The following is a 17,984-nucleotide window of genomic DNA, read 5'->3' as shown; positions in this document are numbered from 1 at the left end:
GACAATGATGGAAGTATATAGGTAAGTGTGAAGTCGTGCCACGGGTATGCACTTTCTATTTCTTCTTGGCCTTATTTCTGGTCTTGGCCTTATTTCTGGTCTTGGCTTCATGACTTTACAATCGTTTTTCATGTTTGGCTAATAATACCACAGATGTACTGGGCAATGCAACACTTAAACCGCAATGAAATGTACTCCAACATCATCGTGCAATTCTCTTTACCATCAACTGTACGGCTTTCCAACCCACCCATGGTAGCAACAGTCAACTTTTCTTAAAAAAAGTATATTTCTTAAACAAAGTATATCAAAATGTGGGTGTCTACAGCCACATCCAAACCAAAAATAGAAGCAAAAACAATGAGCCATGAAATTTCCTTCACATTTATTAACCTTTACACTTGTGTGTACACTACAAGATTTACAGTATAAACACAAAGAAGTTCATATTATATGCACTTCTTCTGTTTCTGAAGCATCTCATTCTTCAGCTTTCTGGAATGAAAAAAAAATTGCAATATTTAAGGTCAGTAAGCAAACATTTCAACAAAGAACACCCATGTTAAGAGACAAATAATTCAATTAATAGGTAAAAATGCTTTTTAGAAAGCAGTTCTTCCATTTTGTAAACAGAGGGTAGTAAAAGATGTGCTAAATGACAACTCAGTTATCACTGTTAATATACGTCATTCTGTTCCCTGCCCGACACCCCAAGTTCTGTTGCATGTGTTCTGTCTGGTTTGTATTTATTATAGTAGCAGCATATGCGGACATGGAATCAAAGTACTATATTATACTAAGACTAGACAGAAAAAGTTTGATATCCTTGATCCCAGGCTTTATGCAAAATAATCCTGTGCTCCCGGTGCTGGCACTGCCAGTGTAGATATGGTTCCTAAAACATCCTGTATGGATTTCTAGGTGCATGCAACCCAGTTGAAAGAAAGAGTAGATGTTCACGTGCAAGTCCTCCTGGCTACATTTACTTTTTTCCTCTAATTTAAGGGAAAGCCAAAAGCCCAGCTCTTACCTTGCCAATGTCGCGGCTCTTCACTCTCAGTTTGTTGACCTGAGACTCTGCGATGTCCGCGCGCTCTGAAGCCTCCTCCAACTCATGCTGAGTCTTTCTGAATCTAGACATGTGGGTGTTTGCCTGTTCCTCCTGAAAGAAGATATTGTTCTCTTAATACCTAATTCCTAGCTCTGAATGTTTCGGTGTCACCATGTATGACTTCCCATTTACTCACTTATCCCATCCTTCACATCTAAACAATATTGTGTGTAACAAAGAAATTATCCGAACACCTGAGGAGGCGTGAACGTACTTGCATGACTGATCTCATATTAACATACATGGTAACACATCCACCCATACATGTGTTCATATATCTTCACTAGTTTCCTTTATCTTAACTGATCAGACACCACACACTTCTTAGAGCCTAAAAGTGTGCCTTGAAACTGTTCCTTCGTATCTCTGTACAACATATTAATTTCAATTCTACTGTATGCCTCCAAATCACATTTAGCATACATTTTATATGTGTAAGGTCAACGTGGATGGGCGTAAGTTCTCCTGTAAGACAGTTCGTGCCAAAGCGTCCCGGACTCTGCTGTTTTCATTCCTATCTCAGTCTTTATCCAGAATTGAAACACCAACGTGCTGGGCAAGATGTAATTAGGCTTAATTGAGGTTCAACCTTATTTTTTCCTACAACTCACCCCAGATATTTTTTTTTAACCCAGTGTTCTAGAAAGACTTGTTTGTGTATTATCACGGCTCCCTTTAATAATAACACTGTTAGGTGAAATAGGTTGTAAAATTGAAATATGTATTTTTCAATGACTCTGAGGTCCAAACATCTATCTCTTACTCACTTTGAAAACGCTATTTTTAGAATATTTGTTCGAAATGAGCTCGCAACTTAAAAGAGAAATTGAGCTTGTCAAGGATGATGCAATCCTGTGTTACATGGTGTGTTAGAATTTGTATACATTACTTACAGCATCCTCTGCTTGTCTCTTGTAGGCTTTCACCTTCAACTGCAACTTGTCCACCAAGTCCTGGAGTCTAAAGACATTCTTTTTATCCTCTTCAGACTGCAAGTAAAATCATAGTTCGCCATTTCAGATGGAAAAACTACATTATGTTTCTCTTATTGCCCAACAAAGAACCCAAAACACGATCTGCTGTCTATTGTATTTACCTGATAGGTGACTTCCTTGAGCCGCCTCTCATACTTGCGCATTCCTTTAATAGCTTCAGCGCCACGCTTCTGTTCTGCATCAAGCTCATTCTCCAGTTCATGCACCTGCAGGATAACACCTTTTGTGAATTTACCATTTCATTCAGTAGTCGTGAACAGCTCGTTTGCTCTGACATAAAGTTAACATGTTATTGTAGACTTCTTTCTAGTTTTCCCATTTGACCAACTTGTCAGGACCAGGTTGTCTGTTCAACGATCTGAGAAGTTTTACATGGCTAGACATATCTTATTTAGCTGTATAGCAATGTCTACACGTAGCGCTTTGCATTCACTTACTAGAGACCCTATGAGTGCAATTAATAAAGCAACTCTTCTATATTGGTGAGTTTACTCCCCTATTTAGATTGACTTTCCACATATTTTGAAATTCTTAAAAAATCTTGACAAGATGTAATTGGTACATGCACTCAGAATTACTTATATGCATTAGCATAAGTCAATATAGCAGCTGTACATTTACATAAACATTTAGGTAAACTTTATTTACGTTTTAAATGTTTCCTTATTACACCCTCACCCTAAGAAGACAATACTTTTTCCCCATGGAGAAACACATTTCTTGCACAACCCTGTGTGTCACTGAGCATCTCACCGATTGCCACAATGAATGCAGAGTGACCAATGTCCTAGACAGGAATAACATTAAGTCGTATTTAATCAGGCAATGTAGCTTTCAAAAGTGTGTGACGGTTTCCCTACTTTTCAAGCCATCAACAGCCTAGAACACCCACTCAATCCCCTCTACGGATATTTACTCGTGCCATTTTACATGCGTGTGTCATTTCGTTTGTGAGTGCAAGTGCCCGTTCTGTGAAAAACAGTCATGCAAATGAGGTGTGCCCTACTTCGTGAATCGCACCCCTGGAAGTATGATAGTGAAGACTTACTTTACCTTGCTTAGACTTTCGATTTAGCCAGCATTTTTATTTATATTGCCAGCTTAAATATGTTTGTGAAAATGTTGTAGAGATATTGTGTAAGTATTACTAATAGGTGCATAGAATAATTGTTTTTGATAAGGAGGCATTGAAAAGACTGAAGGACTGAGTGGCGTCCAAGCTCAGCATGTATGCATCAGAAGTCCGTACCCTGGCTTCCAGTTTCTGAAGCTGCTTCTTGCCACCCTTCAGTGCCAGCTGCTCAGCCTCATCCAGGCGGTGCTGCAGGTCCTTCACTGTCTGATCCAAGTTCTTCTTCATCCTCTCGAGGTGGGCGCTTGTGTCCTGTTCCTTCTTCAGCTCCTCAGCCATCATGGCCGCCTGTTCATAGAAAGAAACAGCTTTAATAATTAGGTGACACGTCTTTCGTGATACAAGTGTCACTGAAAACTGGAATGTGCTGTACCGACTTTCAACAAGTTATATAAGTAAATGTAGATGGAAGTGAAAGAGTGATGATCAGTTTACCCTACTGGCAACTGGAGTTCGTAACAGTATCTAACTTGAGATAATTTAGACTATTATTACCCAAAATATTGTCTGACAGAAATATAACTTACAAAAATGTTAACCCATTGTGTGTGGATGTTCTATTATTTAATCCAATTGACAAATATTTTTATACCCAATATTTAGGAAACAATGTTTCTGTCGTATGATATTTTTTGTGATATTTTCGTGCCATATGGATATTTTAGGTGCAAGCACACATGATGGGTTATCAACAGTAACCATGAGTACAACCACTGCACTGGCTCTGAGACACTGAAGCTGAAAGTGTGTTTCGGCGGTATTATAACTCATTGATAATATCTTATGTGTGAGTAGTGACAATATTCTATACTTCTTATGTACAGTTAGTGTCTCCAACAAGAATCAAATTGTCACTATCTTTCAATAGGCTTTTGAAAAAACTGTGATGTTAACCCATTGCCACAGCACAGGTTGACTAAAGTGCACCACTGTGGCGAACAGTCATCCACCAGCAACCAGAAGAAAGAGGAGGGGTCTTACCTCCTCATTCCTTCCAGCAGTGAGGCTGTCTTCACTGACAGTGTGTTCTGAAAGCCATATGTAAGTGCTAAGTGAGCAAGTAGCTCACAGAAATAACGGGTTTCTTCTTACTCAACCTCATCTGGTCTTCTTTATATTGCTACCTACATTTTTGGGATTTTTCATGCTTTTACCATTAAACTATGAAGCACCTTAGGAAAGTTTAATCAAAAAATAATAATAAATCAGTGTAATGACAATTAACACAAATGTCTTGGTGTTGCAATGGAGACTAGGAACTCACTGGTAATGAAGGCTGGTGTGGCCCTTACTACTCCTAAAGTACAGTCACTCAAAGACATCATCTTTTCAAAACTGTGTATTATGTATCTATTCTTTGTTAAAGAATACCTGCAGGTGCTAAACGTTTTGCTCAAAATCCAGCAGACGACGTTATCATATGTCAAAGATGCCAAATACCAAAGTTGAGCAATCTCAATTCCACCTCGTGTCTCCTTCATCCACTACCAGAGACACCCTGCCCATTTATGTCACACTCTCAGGCTCTTTTCTCATCTTTGCGTTCACTGTCAGTGTTTTCTATCTTTCTCTTCCTCTATCTTTCCCAAGTATATACAGGCAGCAGATGGCAAATAATAGATCTTCTCTCTCTCTATTGCAATCGTTACTTGATGAAGACAAAAGAGCATATGCTTCCCATCTCCCTTTCCCCACAACCAATTGACTCTTCCTATTTTAGTGAAAATCTTTCTGTTGACATGAGATTGCCACTTATCTCTTCAGCCTTCCTGATTTCCAATGTCATTACATGTATACTAAAGAAAGCAATTACTTACATCTGTAATTGCCTTTTTCGCCTTTTCTTCTGCATTTCTTGACTCCTGGATGGATTCTTCTACTTCACTCTGTAGCTGAGAAATATCAGTTTCCATCTTCTTCTTCGTATTAATGAGACTAGTGTTCTGTTGAATTAAAGGGGTTACAGTGAAAGGAAAGCGTTAGTATTACAGCATATCACACGAATAAGCATGTCTCAACACTTAGAAGCTTTCAGTTTACCTGAGTGTGTAGCAGCTGCACCCGCTCTGTAACATCCATAAGTTCCTGTTCTGCTACTTTGCGGCCACGCTCAGTCTGTTCTAGAGCAGCTCTCATCTCCTCGATTTCTGCAGCCATCAGGTTGCTTCTGCGCTCAACCATAGCTACTTGTTCTTTCAAATCTTCATTGCTTCTCAGAGCATCATCCAGGTGCAGCTGTGCATCCTTTGTGGAATGGATAAAAACAGTGTGATTTGCCATTTATTGGCAGTTGGTAGCATAGCTCAGAAAAAGCAAAGATTACCAATTGAATTATTTACCTTGAGTTGCGCTTGCACATTCCTGAGCTGTTTTTGAGCTTCAGCAGCCTGACGGTTGGCATGTCCCAACTGGATTTCCATTTCATTGAGATCTCCTTCCATCTTTTTCTTTAGCCTGAGGGCATCATTCCTGCTCCGGATCTCAGAATCCAGGGTGCTCTGTAGGGATTCTAGGGCCCTCTGGCTGTTCCGCTTGATTTGATCGATTTCCTCATCCTTCTCTGCAATCTTTCTATCAATATCAGATTTCACCTGGTTCAGCTCCAGTTGCACACGTAAGATCTTTGCTTCTTCATGTTCTAAGGAAGCCTGAAAACATTCAGAAGTAATGCAAAACTTAAGTTAAGCTCTGCATAAAAACATAAATAGTTTTGTTCAATATAGCGTTATCTGTATGTACTTGCCTCAGCTTCTTCCAAAGCAGATTGGAGTTCGGATTTCTCTTGTTCAATTTGTTTCTTAGCTTTTTCCAATTCATGAATACTCTTGCCACCTTCAGCAACTTGTTCGGTTAGGTCAGAAATTTCCTCTATAAATGGTGTAAAAACATGCATTAGTGACTGGTATGTCATTATTAAAACTGGCCATTCTGTATATAGTCTGGGAAACGAATTACACAATGTATTTTTAAGACCAAAGCTTGTGATTTGTTTTTGATGTACACTATCAAATTCTAGAATATCATTAATATTTCAGTTATGTGAAGAATTCACAACAACATTCTATAGAAGATAAAAATACTTTCTTCTCTAGAGCCACCTTAAAATATCATGAGAAACCAAGGATATAAACGTTTATAAGATGCACACTTACATTTTGAATACATGAATCTCATTTTGATTATACAACAACCCAACTTTATAGCCTCTATGGGACTTATTCTCAGTGCACCAGGTTTCACCCTTATTCATCTTCTTGATGTACTGGAGACTGCTTCTAAAACTACCACGCTTAACAATCATAATGTACTCAGATTTCCACTTAAATCTAAATATATAACCTATGTGATGTATACCAATCCCTATTTCTGCTTGGAATACTAAAAATGTATACCCCACAGCGGCTTCCTTCTAAGCCTGCATCGTACCCCTCGTACAAAATGTCTACAATACCCTACACTAGAGACTACATCTGATATTACTGCCATCAGTACTCTTGAAGTATATGAGATGTCTTTTAATGCTTCAAATACCCTGTTGTTATTTTGTACATCAGACTCCATGATCTTAAAAATAGAGCACCATTCTTTTATTTATTCAACACAGTCTGAGTCAGGCCAAATATTTATAAACTACATGCTATGCTTTCAGAGGGTATACCAAGCTGACTTTACAAAATATATCCAAATTCATTAGAGGTTGTACCATTCAATCCTTATGCTGTGCAGAGGGCTCTACCTGAGGCACAGCTATCTAGTCATCGTGATGATGTAATTATGAAGAAGGTGGAGCAGCCCATCGTAATGATGTACATGAGGGTCTCAATGAGGTCACAACACCTTACCCGATTTACACTATTGACATCAGAACCCTGCTAGAGGACAAGACCAAACCACAAATATTGTCTCTTTTTGCAGTGGTACTACTTCAAGTGGTACAGAGCTGTTTAAAGCAGTGGCACCACTAGTCAGTAAAAGACACAAAGCACCAATCATGACAAATATCTGCATTGGTATGTCAGATCTTCAAATATGTAGACTATGGGTGAAACATTCATTTTAAGTATGTTTGTCACCCCTAGATCAGAGGGCAATATATATTATATCACGCAACCCAAAAAGGATAAGGAAACGGCTGAAATTGTACTGTAATGTATTTGGGCACTTAGTTTTAAAAATGCTACATAAATGAAATATGTATGTATGCCTACAAAGCAAGGACACCCCAGACAAATCTAGCACTTACGCTGAAGGTTTTTATTTTCTCGCTTAAGAGTCTCAAGGTGGTCCAAGGATTCCTCGTAGGCATTCTTCATTTTGAAAAGTTCGGTACTCAAGGACCGTGATTCTTTCAAAGCTGATTCAAGTTCAGCCTGGGCTTCATCATGCTTTTGTTTCCATTCTGCCAAAACCTATGGAATAATACCATTTACAAAGCATGAAATATTTACTTTGCCTTCACGTCACAATTTGTAATAGAACATGTTAATATTTCATTGAACTTGAACCCTATTATGTTTTCTCTCTGGATACCTGTGATCTCTCATACCAGGAGTCAAATAACTATTCTATTTCTTTACTACTTTTGACCCAAATGACATCTGTGTGGTCCTGAGCTTTTTACTTTGATATTGTATATAATATTTTATGTCAAGTTACAACTACGTCATTCCATATTTTTCCTCAGCTTGTATCATTTCAGGATTGTAACATGCAGAAGGACCTTATAGTGCCTTCATTGCAGTGGAAGACTACTGTTTGGGATGACTGCCTTAAAAATCTAGATGTCAGAGGGAGACACAACTTCTCAATCCTCATGTTTTTTCAAGAATTTCTTGTATTGTGTCATTGACCAGTCTGATGATGTCACCCATCTAATTGCTATTGATAAAGTGCCTTCTCTCACATTAGGAACAAAGGCAGAATTTCTGCTTCAAAACAGCATGTGCTGGAGTGAATAGTGAATACTTACCCTGGCAGACAAAGGTAGTTAGACTAATGCACCAAGAGTGCAAGGAGTTCCTTTAGCTGAGTCGGATTTCCTAAAGGTTGAAGAATAACATGTCCACTAGACCCACCCTTCGGGCTATATGAAAGAGTGTTTAAGACTTATTTATAACTTACTTAGTTAAGCACCACATTATTTGAAACAGGTATAAAATGTTGTGCATGCTATGCAGGGTGCTCTCTACCCTTCGTAAGAGCACCTTTATAGTTCCTTGTTTCAGAAGTTTGGTTACGAAGAGGAGTTCTTTCTTATGTACATGTCCATGACATGTGGACAGCTGGATTTCTTCTCCCCCTTCTCCCCCTCCAAACCATCTTCACCCTTATAATTGTCTATTCATGGTTTAGTACTGTTTCTACAAGCATCCTCCATCTACCTCCATTTGATATTCTGGCCATCTGATATTTATAAAATATGTAAATCGTGAGGTCTGAAGTCAGGACAATGATCATTAATGGTCTAGCAGAATACTAACAAGAACTTCAAACTTTGTGCTGCTGTTGGCCTCTGTTAGAGGTAGAGCCAAAATAGTTTATTGTCTATGATATGGCATGGTGTGCTAGTAGTTGGTGACTATTCAGAATTAAGTCCTGGAAACCTTATTCAATTACATAACAATTTAGAGACTATGACGTATTAGTATCCGTTTTGTAAACTTCAATACAAATTCAGTGTTTCTGGGTTTAATAAAGAACAATAAGTTGGGGGCCTTTTTTTCTAAATTACAGTTCAAAATTGGACCTCCCCTCATTAAAAGAACAGAATGTGAAACTCTGAGTTTATTCAACTAACAGACTAAAAAGATGTTTCCCTTCACAAACAAACAATGTAATCAAACAGAATAAAGTTTTGTTATAGGCGTGCCTAAACACACTGTACCAACATTTTAGAAAATGTCAGTAATGTCTAAATACAAGATAATCCACAAGGGTTTTTCCAAAGTACCTTATCAAAGTTCTTCTGCTTCTTGTCAAGAGCTGCACAGGCTGCGTTTGACCTCTCTACATCAATCATAAGATCTTCAACTTCACCCTGAAGTCGCTGCTTTGTCTTTTCCAATGAGGAACATTTAGAATTAACTGCTTCAATTTGTTCTTCTGCTTCCTGTAGACGCTGAGCAAGCTTTTTCCTAATGTGGATAAGAAGATATGGTCTGTACTATGGTGCATTTGTTCCATGATATGTATACAAGAATTCCGGGATCCATCAATGTACTTCAAAACAGTGAAAGGCACAAATACAAAAAAACAAATGTGCAGTAGCTCTTAATTGACAGCAATTTTGTCACTGAAGGCATAAGACCACATGGGATGTTGTTGGGGTTTTAGCATCAGAGATTATTTTACACAGTTTCTGGAAGTATGTCACTGACTAAGATTATTTCTTAAATTTCTGCATTTCAGTAATACATTTAAATATATTTGGTTACAAAAAAAAGTTTCTCAATCCTCAAAGCTTAGAAATCACCCATAGTGGTTCTAGAAAAGATTCTATGTATTGTTGACATAAATATATTTAATTAAATCAACAATATCTAAAAACGCTGGTGTGGAGCCTGTATTGTCAAGGCCCAAGAAGTTTCTTTTTAGTCAAAATAGATTTTGTGATTGAGAATAAATTCTTGAAAATAATTTAGTAAATGTATCTAAAGAAGAAATGTTAGCGCTAGGACTAAAATGGCCATTTATTATATTCAGCATCATTAAGGTAAGTACATGTCATATGGTTATATATCTTTGCTTCAATTAAGAACATTTTCCTTGTGTTTGTAATTCTCGCATGTCTTAATACAGTTACACACAAGACATTAATAGACATACATAAAACATATTTGTTTGAATTTAGGTCCTGAAAATAAAGTCTGTTTAATTTGGATCCAATTCAAAAAGAATTTCTCTGAAGCAAACTATGAAATCCTTGGGTGTCTCTGTATTGCATCATCTGTATATCCATAATTATACTGTGGCGCAAAAGGTTTTGCACTGAACGAAGCATAAATGTTCTTTCAGCATCTCTAAGATACTCATATGCAAAAGGAATTGACAAACATTTCTTTGAGTGGATCTCAAAAATCATCCAGGCATCTCCAGATTTGATCTAGTGCAATTCATTGTGAATATTGTAAAGTGCTCTGTTTTTTCTCAACTATAACCCAATTGATTTTCTGTAAGTACGTATACAAAGAGCAATGTAAGCTATTGCAGATGTCACCAAAACCTACTTGGCCTCTTCCAGCTCCTCGGTGCGCTGGATGGCATCTGTTTCATACTTGGTCCTCCACTGAGCAACCTCACTGTTGGCCTTGGACAATGCACGTTGCAGCTCAGCCTTGGCCTCCTGCTCCTCTTCATATTGCTCGCGCAGTAAGTCACAGTCATGACGAGCAGACTGCAAGCCATGGGCAAGTGCATTCTTGGCCTAAAATATATCACATAAATGTGTTTTTTTTTTCAAAAATATTCACTGGAGTCACCATCATGGTTCTTTTGAGAAAACAACAACAGTGTGCAGTACAAGTCAAGAATTAAAAACTTGGGAATGTCAATGTGTTCAGCTTGTTATAGTAGCTGACATCAACCTCTACCTACCACAGTCCAGATCATAAAGTGAAAAAACGGACCATTTTCAATGATTAAAACATTGGAATATACAGTACTGTTCACGGGGATAGGTGCCATTTTCCGCGCATTATATATGCAATTATGATTACATCTTATTTAAGAAATTAATATAATGCTAGAAATGCACCCAAAAGAAGTGAACAATCATCTTAGAAAGTCTCTTATTCAATTTCATAATTATTTTCATTGTAGCCTGCTTACGGCTGAGCATTGTAGACAAATTCGCACTAAAGGCACTCAATGTTTTTTAGCACTAAGGCTTCTACTAACGTAGACTTGCCGGGCGCTCTCTTCCCTGGTAGGAGTCATGGAGATCACACGCCAAACTGCGTTATATATACTCACTCACTTTTATTTCATTCAGTTTTATGATATACAACATTGCACTACGTTATGCTAGCATGAAGAAAGGCTCTGCGTCGGAAAGGATAAGTGACTGACTCAGAAAAAGTAGCTCGGCTGCCTATTAATGTGGAGTGCAAAATACCGAACTGGGTTCACTTATTGCGTGTTGTGGCTGTGTACCTTGCTATCAACATCAAAAACATTAGTTTCCTGCTCACTCAAATCTTTCACGCTTGTGCCAGAGACACTGCATTTATGCTTGGACCTGCATTTACCGACCCCTCAGTGTCTGTGTTTAAATGACCCAGAGTCACTGTGGGGAGCACGTGTAAGTGGTTCTTATAGAACATGGCAATGTATGGCTGAACAAGCAATCTAGCAATAACTGGCCACTAGGTGTTATATGGTTCTTTCCCATTCTTTCACCCTACTTTTGCTTAAACTAATTTCAATCCGAAGAAGAAAGAGAAGTGAACAGGCTTTTCCTGAAGGTCGCCAATGACAATGAACGGCTCACCCACTGATAAACGCGGGAAAATATTCACAGGTAGTTACAAGGAACAGCTCGCTGGTAGACAATTATGAATTAACATGGAACAAGGTTAAGGTGCTCAGAATAAGAATATACATAACTGCAATTTTATACAGTGTTAAATCAGTTACCTTCACTTCTTCTTCCAGATGTCTCTTCAGCTCTTCTAGTTGCTGGGTGAAGGCTTGCTTGCCTCTACTTAACTGAGATACTAAGGACTCTTTCTCTTCTAGTTGCCGACTAAATTCGCCTAGAAGCAGATTTGCCACACAATCAGCACTTTTTCACTTCAGTTGTGCACATAAAATGGAAATGCACACATGCCCTTTATTTACTGACCATTCTCTGTTGACAGGCGAGCTTTCTGGGTATTTAAATCATTAATTTGACGCTGATGTTCTTCATCTTTTGACTTAATTTCAGAAAACTGGTCCTCTAGAGTTCTGCACATTTTTTCCAGATTAGCCTTTATTTTGAAACAAAATGAGAAGGGTTTAGATAAACATGTTGCACACCTGTAGTAAGAAATTTATAATATTCTATGGGATTCAGAGACAAAAAGTACCTTGGTTTTAGAGACAGACTCCATGTTACTTGCTAGGTCATCGATCTCCATCTTCAGTTCACTCTTCTCCTTCTCCAGCTTCTGTTTCACTCTCTGCAGGTTATCAATTTGTTCCCCAAGTTCTGCTAAAGTGTCTGCGTGCTTCTTGCGCAGAGCGGCTGCTGTAGCTTCATGCTGCAGAGTTGACTCTTCCAAGTCACGGCGCATTTTCTGGAACTCTGCTTCTCGCTTCTTGTTCATCTCAATCTGAACTGAGGTGGCCCCACCTGCTTCCTCCAGCCTCTCGCTGATTTCTTCAAGTTCTCTGGAGAGATCAGATCTCTGCTTCTCTGTTTTAGCTCGAGATGCTCGTTCTGCTTCTATCTCCTCTTCAAGTTCTTCAATACGAGCCTAGAATTCGCAATTTAAAAATTACCCACATGGCATTTGTAATTAACAAATACTCAATAAAACTCAAAAAAGCTTGTTGACACATCTCTAAAAACCTAAAATTTCTATTTGTAAATGAGGTAAAAAGGGTTACTCAAAATTTCACAGGCACATACTTCCACTAATGTGCACACACATGTACAATGTTGGTATTTCTTCTGCTGCTAATACAGCACAATTTCCAAGTTTGCCTAAAGGTTGGAGTAAATATTGCCCCTCTCACTTTAATATTATAAATGGATGTAAGCATGCATCCATAGAATTACCTGCAATTCCTTAATCTTCTTCTGTGATTGAGCCCCTAGTACCTGTTCATCTTCAATCCTGCTTAGGAACTGACTAATTTCAAACTCCTTCCTGTTTCAGGGGAAAACAAATACGAATGTGTGTAGTTATTGCAAAGTAAACATGCTGTCTAACGGATGTTTATCTATCACTGGCCTGTGTACCTTCTAGATCATAAAATGTACCATTATCCCCTTGAAAAGGTCTGAGACTCAGATGGTATGTTCACACCAATATGTTCCACCATAACTAGTAATATGTTCCTTTAAAAAAATAAACTATGATTTAGTCATCACCTGTCAGACTGTAGGAATTGCCATTTATTCTACTAGCCCAAATCACCACCACCAGAATACAACAGCTGGCATATTTCCTTCACACTGTCAATGCCAAAGCAACATCATATTTTTATGTTTTTACTTTTTGTTCTTTTCGTCCAGTTGCTGCTTGTCGTTTTCCATATCCATTAAAGACTCCTGAGCAAGTTTTAGGTCACCTTCAAGCTTCCTTTTTGATCTTTCAAGGTCCATGCGCAACTTTTTCTCTTGTTCCAGAGATCCCTCAAGCTAACAAAACATGAAAAACACAAAATCTCATCATTCTGGCCTATATGATATAGACTTTAGTCAACTGCCACTGTTAGTACAGTATGTGTCTTACATCATCCACTTGCTGCTCCAATTTAGTTTTTGCTTTTGTTAGGGTATTGACTTTATCTTCCTCAGCTTGTAGATCATCCAGAGTCTGCTGGTGGGCTTCTTGAAGAGCCTTTTTCTCTTTGGTGAGTTTGGCAATGTTTTCATCCAGGCCAGCCATTTCTTCGGTAAGATTTTTGACCTAAATATAATAGAGGGGTTTGCTTGTGTACTCACATTTTAAAATACAAGTACTATGCGGGTCATTCCGACCCTGGCGGTCGGTGGCCGCCAGGGCCACCGACCACGGGAGCACCGCCAACAGGCTGGCGGTGCTCCTACGAGCATTCTGACCGCGGCGGTTTAGCCGCGGTCAGACGCGGAAAGCCAGCGGTCTCCCGCTGACTTTCCGCCGCTCGTAGGAATCCTCCATGGCTGCGGAGCGCGCTCCGCAGCCATGGAGGATTCCGACTCCCCCTCCCGCCATCCAGTTCCTGGCGGTTCTCCCGCCGGGAACCGGATGGCGGGAGGGGGAGTCGCGGGGCCCCCGTAAGAGGGCCCCTAAAAGTATTTCAGTGTCTGCAAAGCAGACACTGAAATACGCGACGGGTGCAACTGCACCCGTCGCACCTTCCCACTCCGCCGGCTCTATTACGAGCCGGCGTCATCGTGGGAAGGGAGTTTTCCCCTGGGCTGGCGGGCGGTCTTGCGAAGACCGCCCGCCAGCCCAGGGGAAAACTCGGAATACCCTCCGCGGTCTTTCGACCGCGGAGCGGTATTTCGGAGGGGGGAAGTCTGGCGGGCGGCCTCCGCCGCCCGTCAGACTCAGAATTAGGGCCTATATGTCTTGTATTTACTGTTTATTAGTGTGTCGTCTACAACTCCTGAAAAGAATTGTACCTACAAATGTGCATAGACATGGCTTTTCATTTGTAGTTAAGCAGAATGTAGGAGCATGTTTTCTAACTGCAAGGGCAAGATATGTTTTGGCTACCAGCATACATTTAAGGGATATGTGGTGGCACAATTGGCATAATACATGGGAAAGTAATTGAAATAAGCAAATGAGCTTGATGTTTTTATGTTAAATGTAATTATTGACTGAGGAACACCAACCTAATGATTTAATAGTGTACCACATACAAATCTTGTTTGACCACATGTCTAGATATCACCAATTCGACAGATCATTTCTAATGATATTAATACATGCCCAATATATGTATGTGGAAGGAAAAGGAAAAGGTGGCATGAACATGGCTCAAGGAAATATTGATTACAGTTTTGCATTTCAGGAATAAGACAAAAGAACATTTTCATGTGTCATTTCTCTTTAAAACAATGTGTCTATGTTTCTGTAGCACATGGTGTTCATAATAGATAAACAAATTCTGATGAGACATCTGTATTGTAATATTCCTTACCTTATTCTCAGTGGCATGTTTCTCCTTTTCTACTTTGGCCAGTGTCAGTTCAAGGTCATCAATGTCTTTCTTCAGTTCGGAGCATTCATCCTCAAGCTTCCTTTTCTTGGCTGTTAGTTCAGCATTGGATTCTTCTTCATCCTCAAGCCTTTCAGTAATTTCCTTGATTTTGCCTTCAAGACTAATCTTACTTTTAATGAGTTGCTCACATCTCTCCTCCGCATCAGACAGATTTTCTGATTCCTTTTACATGTAAAACACATATTTAAAATATCAGATTGAAAATGTAATGTTGAATTTACAAACATCTAAAGTATCAAACATAACATTTTATGTGATTGATTGTATCTTTTGGTGGATCCTGAAGCAACAGATATACGTCCACATGTTGTGGTGAGTTGTTGAAATTAGACTCTGTCTTAACTTTATTTTATTTTCTCATCATATCACTCTTTACGTAACACAGGTGCTTCCCCAAAGCTACCTTCCCGAAGATTTAATTAGCTGTCAATTTCCTATACCTATTCATATTTCCTATACCGATTCCTATTCCTATTGCCTACAATTCACAATGTATCCTCCCACAGTTCACACTGAGCCCTTCTAGGTTTGCCCAGTCTTCTGTGACACAGCAGAAATAATATACACTCTCTATATGAAATACCAGGCACTAAAAGCATCAAACAAGTTAGGGCATTATACTGCAAGAATTGTTTTTAAAAGGAAAAACTACAAAAAGGTCAACAGCAGCTTAAATTACCTTACTGTGCATCAAATTACTTTTTTGTTGCCCTTAGTGATATACACATGTTTAACATACCACCCTCCATCTTCATACATGTGTACCACAGATACATGACCAAATTTCCTGAAGTAGACTAGACATTCATGCTCTGACTCTGCTGATTCATTAAGCATTCTGGACATTTCATTCTTTGAAAAATCAACTACATTGAGTAATTCCCAACTGGTGCTGCATTTTACACAAATGTTGACTGTTACAATATCATTGACAACAATATTGTTGAACATAAATAATGTGTTGTAAATAATATTTACAAAAATATTGTCTCATTGGGTGCAGATTTTCTACTAACTGACTCTAGTAGGGTGATATTTTTCTAAACAATATTTGTCAGAATATATTCAATTCATAACATTCTGGAACTGTAGCAAAAGCTGTAAGGCTAATGCATGTAATAGGAATAGAATTCTGTATTGCAGTGCTTTTGGGTCCTTCGAAACATGCACTGAATAATAATAGAGAAGTAATGCGTAAGGTCAATGTATAAATGGAGCTGCTAAAAGAACTTCAATGCATCATCCAAAAGTCTGCATTTACATCCTATCTTCATAGAAAGTAAATGTGTGCATTGCTCCTAAGACATATGAGCCCAATTAGACTAATGCCCTGGTTGATCTGGCTAAACTGTGGGTCCCCTGCTGTCAACTAAAAGGCACTTTGGCACAGATGGGCTTAATTTAGAAGGCAATGTGTAAAGTATTTGTGCAATAAATCATACAGTAACACAGTGACAAAATGCAGGTATGCAGAGGATCACTTTAGAGGCCAATATTTACAGCTGCAAACAAGAAGCTCCAAAGATTGAAGCCCTTGTCAATTAATGTCAAATAATTCCTTATAGCAATTGTCAGTCATAGGCATATGCTACGTTTCTTCTTTGCAATTCATTTATAATAAACACACCCTTCATTAAAAAGTAGTCAAATGAATATCAGTGCGCCTGGATTAATTTGAGGTCCAGAGAGAAATCAAGGTTAGCTTTTTACAGTCACTTACTGATTGGACTTGAAGAAGCAGGTCATTCTTTTCCTGCGTAACGGCAACCATTTTCTCTTCCAGTTCTTTCCTTTTAGCCTCGGATTTAGCCAGGCTTTCTTTGGTTTTCTCAAATTCTTCCTTCATATTGGCCATCTCTTTCTCAGATTCTGCACTCTTCAGGAGGGGCTTAATCTTGAAGTACAGCTTCATCCATGACCAATGTTTGACGTTCATGAAAGAGCGGACGTTGTACTGAATGGTGAAGATGGACTCCCTGAGAGTTTATAACATAAATTGAACAAGTAGGTATTTATGTAAAATGCACAGGCAAGTATCCTACCAAGTTATTGTTAAAAGTTTATATTCACGTTATTATGCACTTAAAAGGTATGTAAAGTTACATTTACACAACGTTTCACCTTCAATGCACAGTGTGTATACTAGTCTCCATTTACTGATCACTGTTAAATAGCTTTTTTCTACTCTAACACAGAAATATGTGAAACAAGATAATAAATATTCTTCAGTATGTCAATCCTTCTGGATTCTAGTTTATGTTACAAACATGGGCAAATGCTCTTCTGAAAACTTCACCCTTATCAAGTGAACTCTGTCCACATATGATTTTCCTGTTACTCCTGACTCTGCTTGCATTGAAACTGTTGCCTTTGTCCAAGGGAAGAGGTGAACATAGGTTATTTTCTCACACTGTCTTCCTTAGGGATTAACAGGCTAATGTCTGGTGGGGTGGTACAACCCAAGGAAATCCATTGGAGATGCAGCACTCACTGTTAGAGAGTGCACAGAACAGCAGGGAAATTTAATGAAAATTCTGAAGTGCCGAGAAATATATTATATTAAATTGTATGCATATATGAAACATGCATGTGGAAGGAAGTCAGTCAATGACAGCACAAACGTCTCATGCCAGTACTCATTTTGATGGCTAAATTCATGAAGTGGCTTGAGCTGTGATCTACCATTTGGAATGAACTGGGAATATACTGTAATTCACTCAAAATGAACACAGTTTGAAACTATTGCTTAACATTTGCTTGTCACAGTTGAAAATTGCTGAGCATTTCAAGGTTATCAGTTTGTGTCCTAGAAATTCCATTAATT

General features: G+C 38.7%; 1 protein-coding gene across 1 annotated transcript in view; it reads right to left on the bottom strand.

Annotated features, from left to right (window-relative positions):
* Positions 1-368: 368 nt before the first annotated feature.
* Positions 369-17,984, bottom strand: part of LOC138246136 (myosin-1B-like) — a 36,769-nt gene continuing 19,153 nt past the window's right edge. The window contains exons 22-41 of the mRNA XM_069200407.1: positions 16,881-17,136; positions 15,080-15,322; positions 13,681-13,857; positions 13,441-13,586; positions 13,002-13,092; positions 12,307-12,696; positions 12,081-12,207; positions 11,873-11,991; positions 10,465-10,661; positions 9,189-9,372; positions 7,482-7,647; positions 5,982-6,106; positions 5,578-5,886; positions 5,279-5,482; positions 5,056-5,181; positions 3,356-3,526; positions 2,208-2,312; positions 2,005-2,100; positions 1,031-1,162; positions 369-495 (exon numbers count right to left, since the gene is read on the bottom strand). Coding sequence (XP_069056508.1) covers positions 481-495; positions 1,031-1,162; positions 2,005-2,100; positions 2,208-2,312; positions 3,356-3,526; positions 5,056-5,181; positions 5,279-5,482; positions 5,578-5,886; positions 5,982-6,106; positions 7,482-7,647; positions 9,189-9,372; positions 10,465-10,661; positions 11,873-11,991; positions 12,081-12,207; positions 12,307-12,696; positions 13,002-13,092; positions 13,441-13,586; positions 13,681-13,857; positions 15,080-15,322; positions 16,881-17,136 — 3,379 coding nt within the window. The 3' untranslated portion in view covers positions 369-480. The remainder of the gene's footprint in view (positions 496-1,030; positions 1,163-2,004; positions 2,101-2,207; positions 2,313-3,355; positions 3,527-5,055; positions 5,182-5,278; positions 5,483-5,577; positions 5,887-5,981; positions 6,107-7,481; positions 7,648-9,188; positions 9,373-10,464; positions 10,662-11,872; positions 11,992-12,080; positions 12,208-12,306; positions 12,697-13,001; positions 13,093-13,440; positions 13,587-13,680; positions 13,858-15,079; positions 15,323-16,880; positions 17,137-17,984) is intronic.

Source organism: Pleurodeles waltl, chromosome 7 (assembly GCF_031143425.1).
Source record: "Pleurodeles waltl isolate 20211129_DDA chromosome 7, aPleWal1.hap1.20221129, whole genome shotgun sequence".
In the NCBI taxonomy this organism is placed as follows: domain Eukaryota; kingdom Metazoa; phylum Chordata; class Amphibia; order Caudata; family Salamandridae; genus Pleurodeles; species Pleurodeles waltl.
Note: the sequence above shows the minus strand (reverse complement) of the source record. Positions and strands in the feature narration are given on the sequence as shown.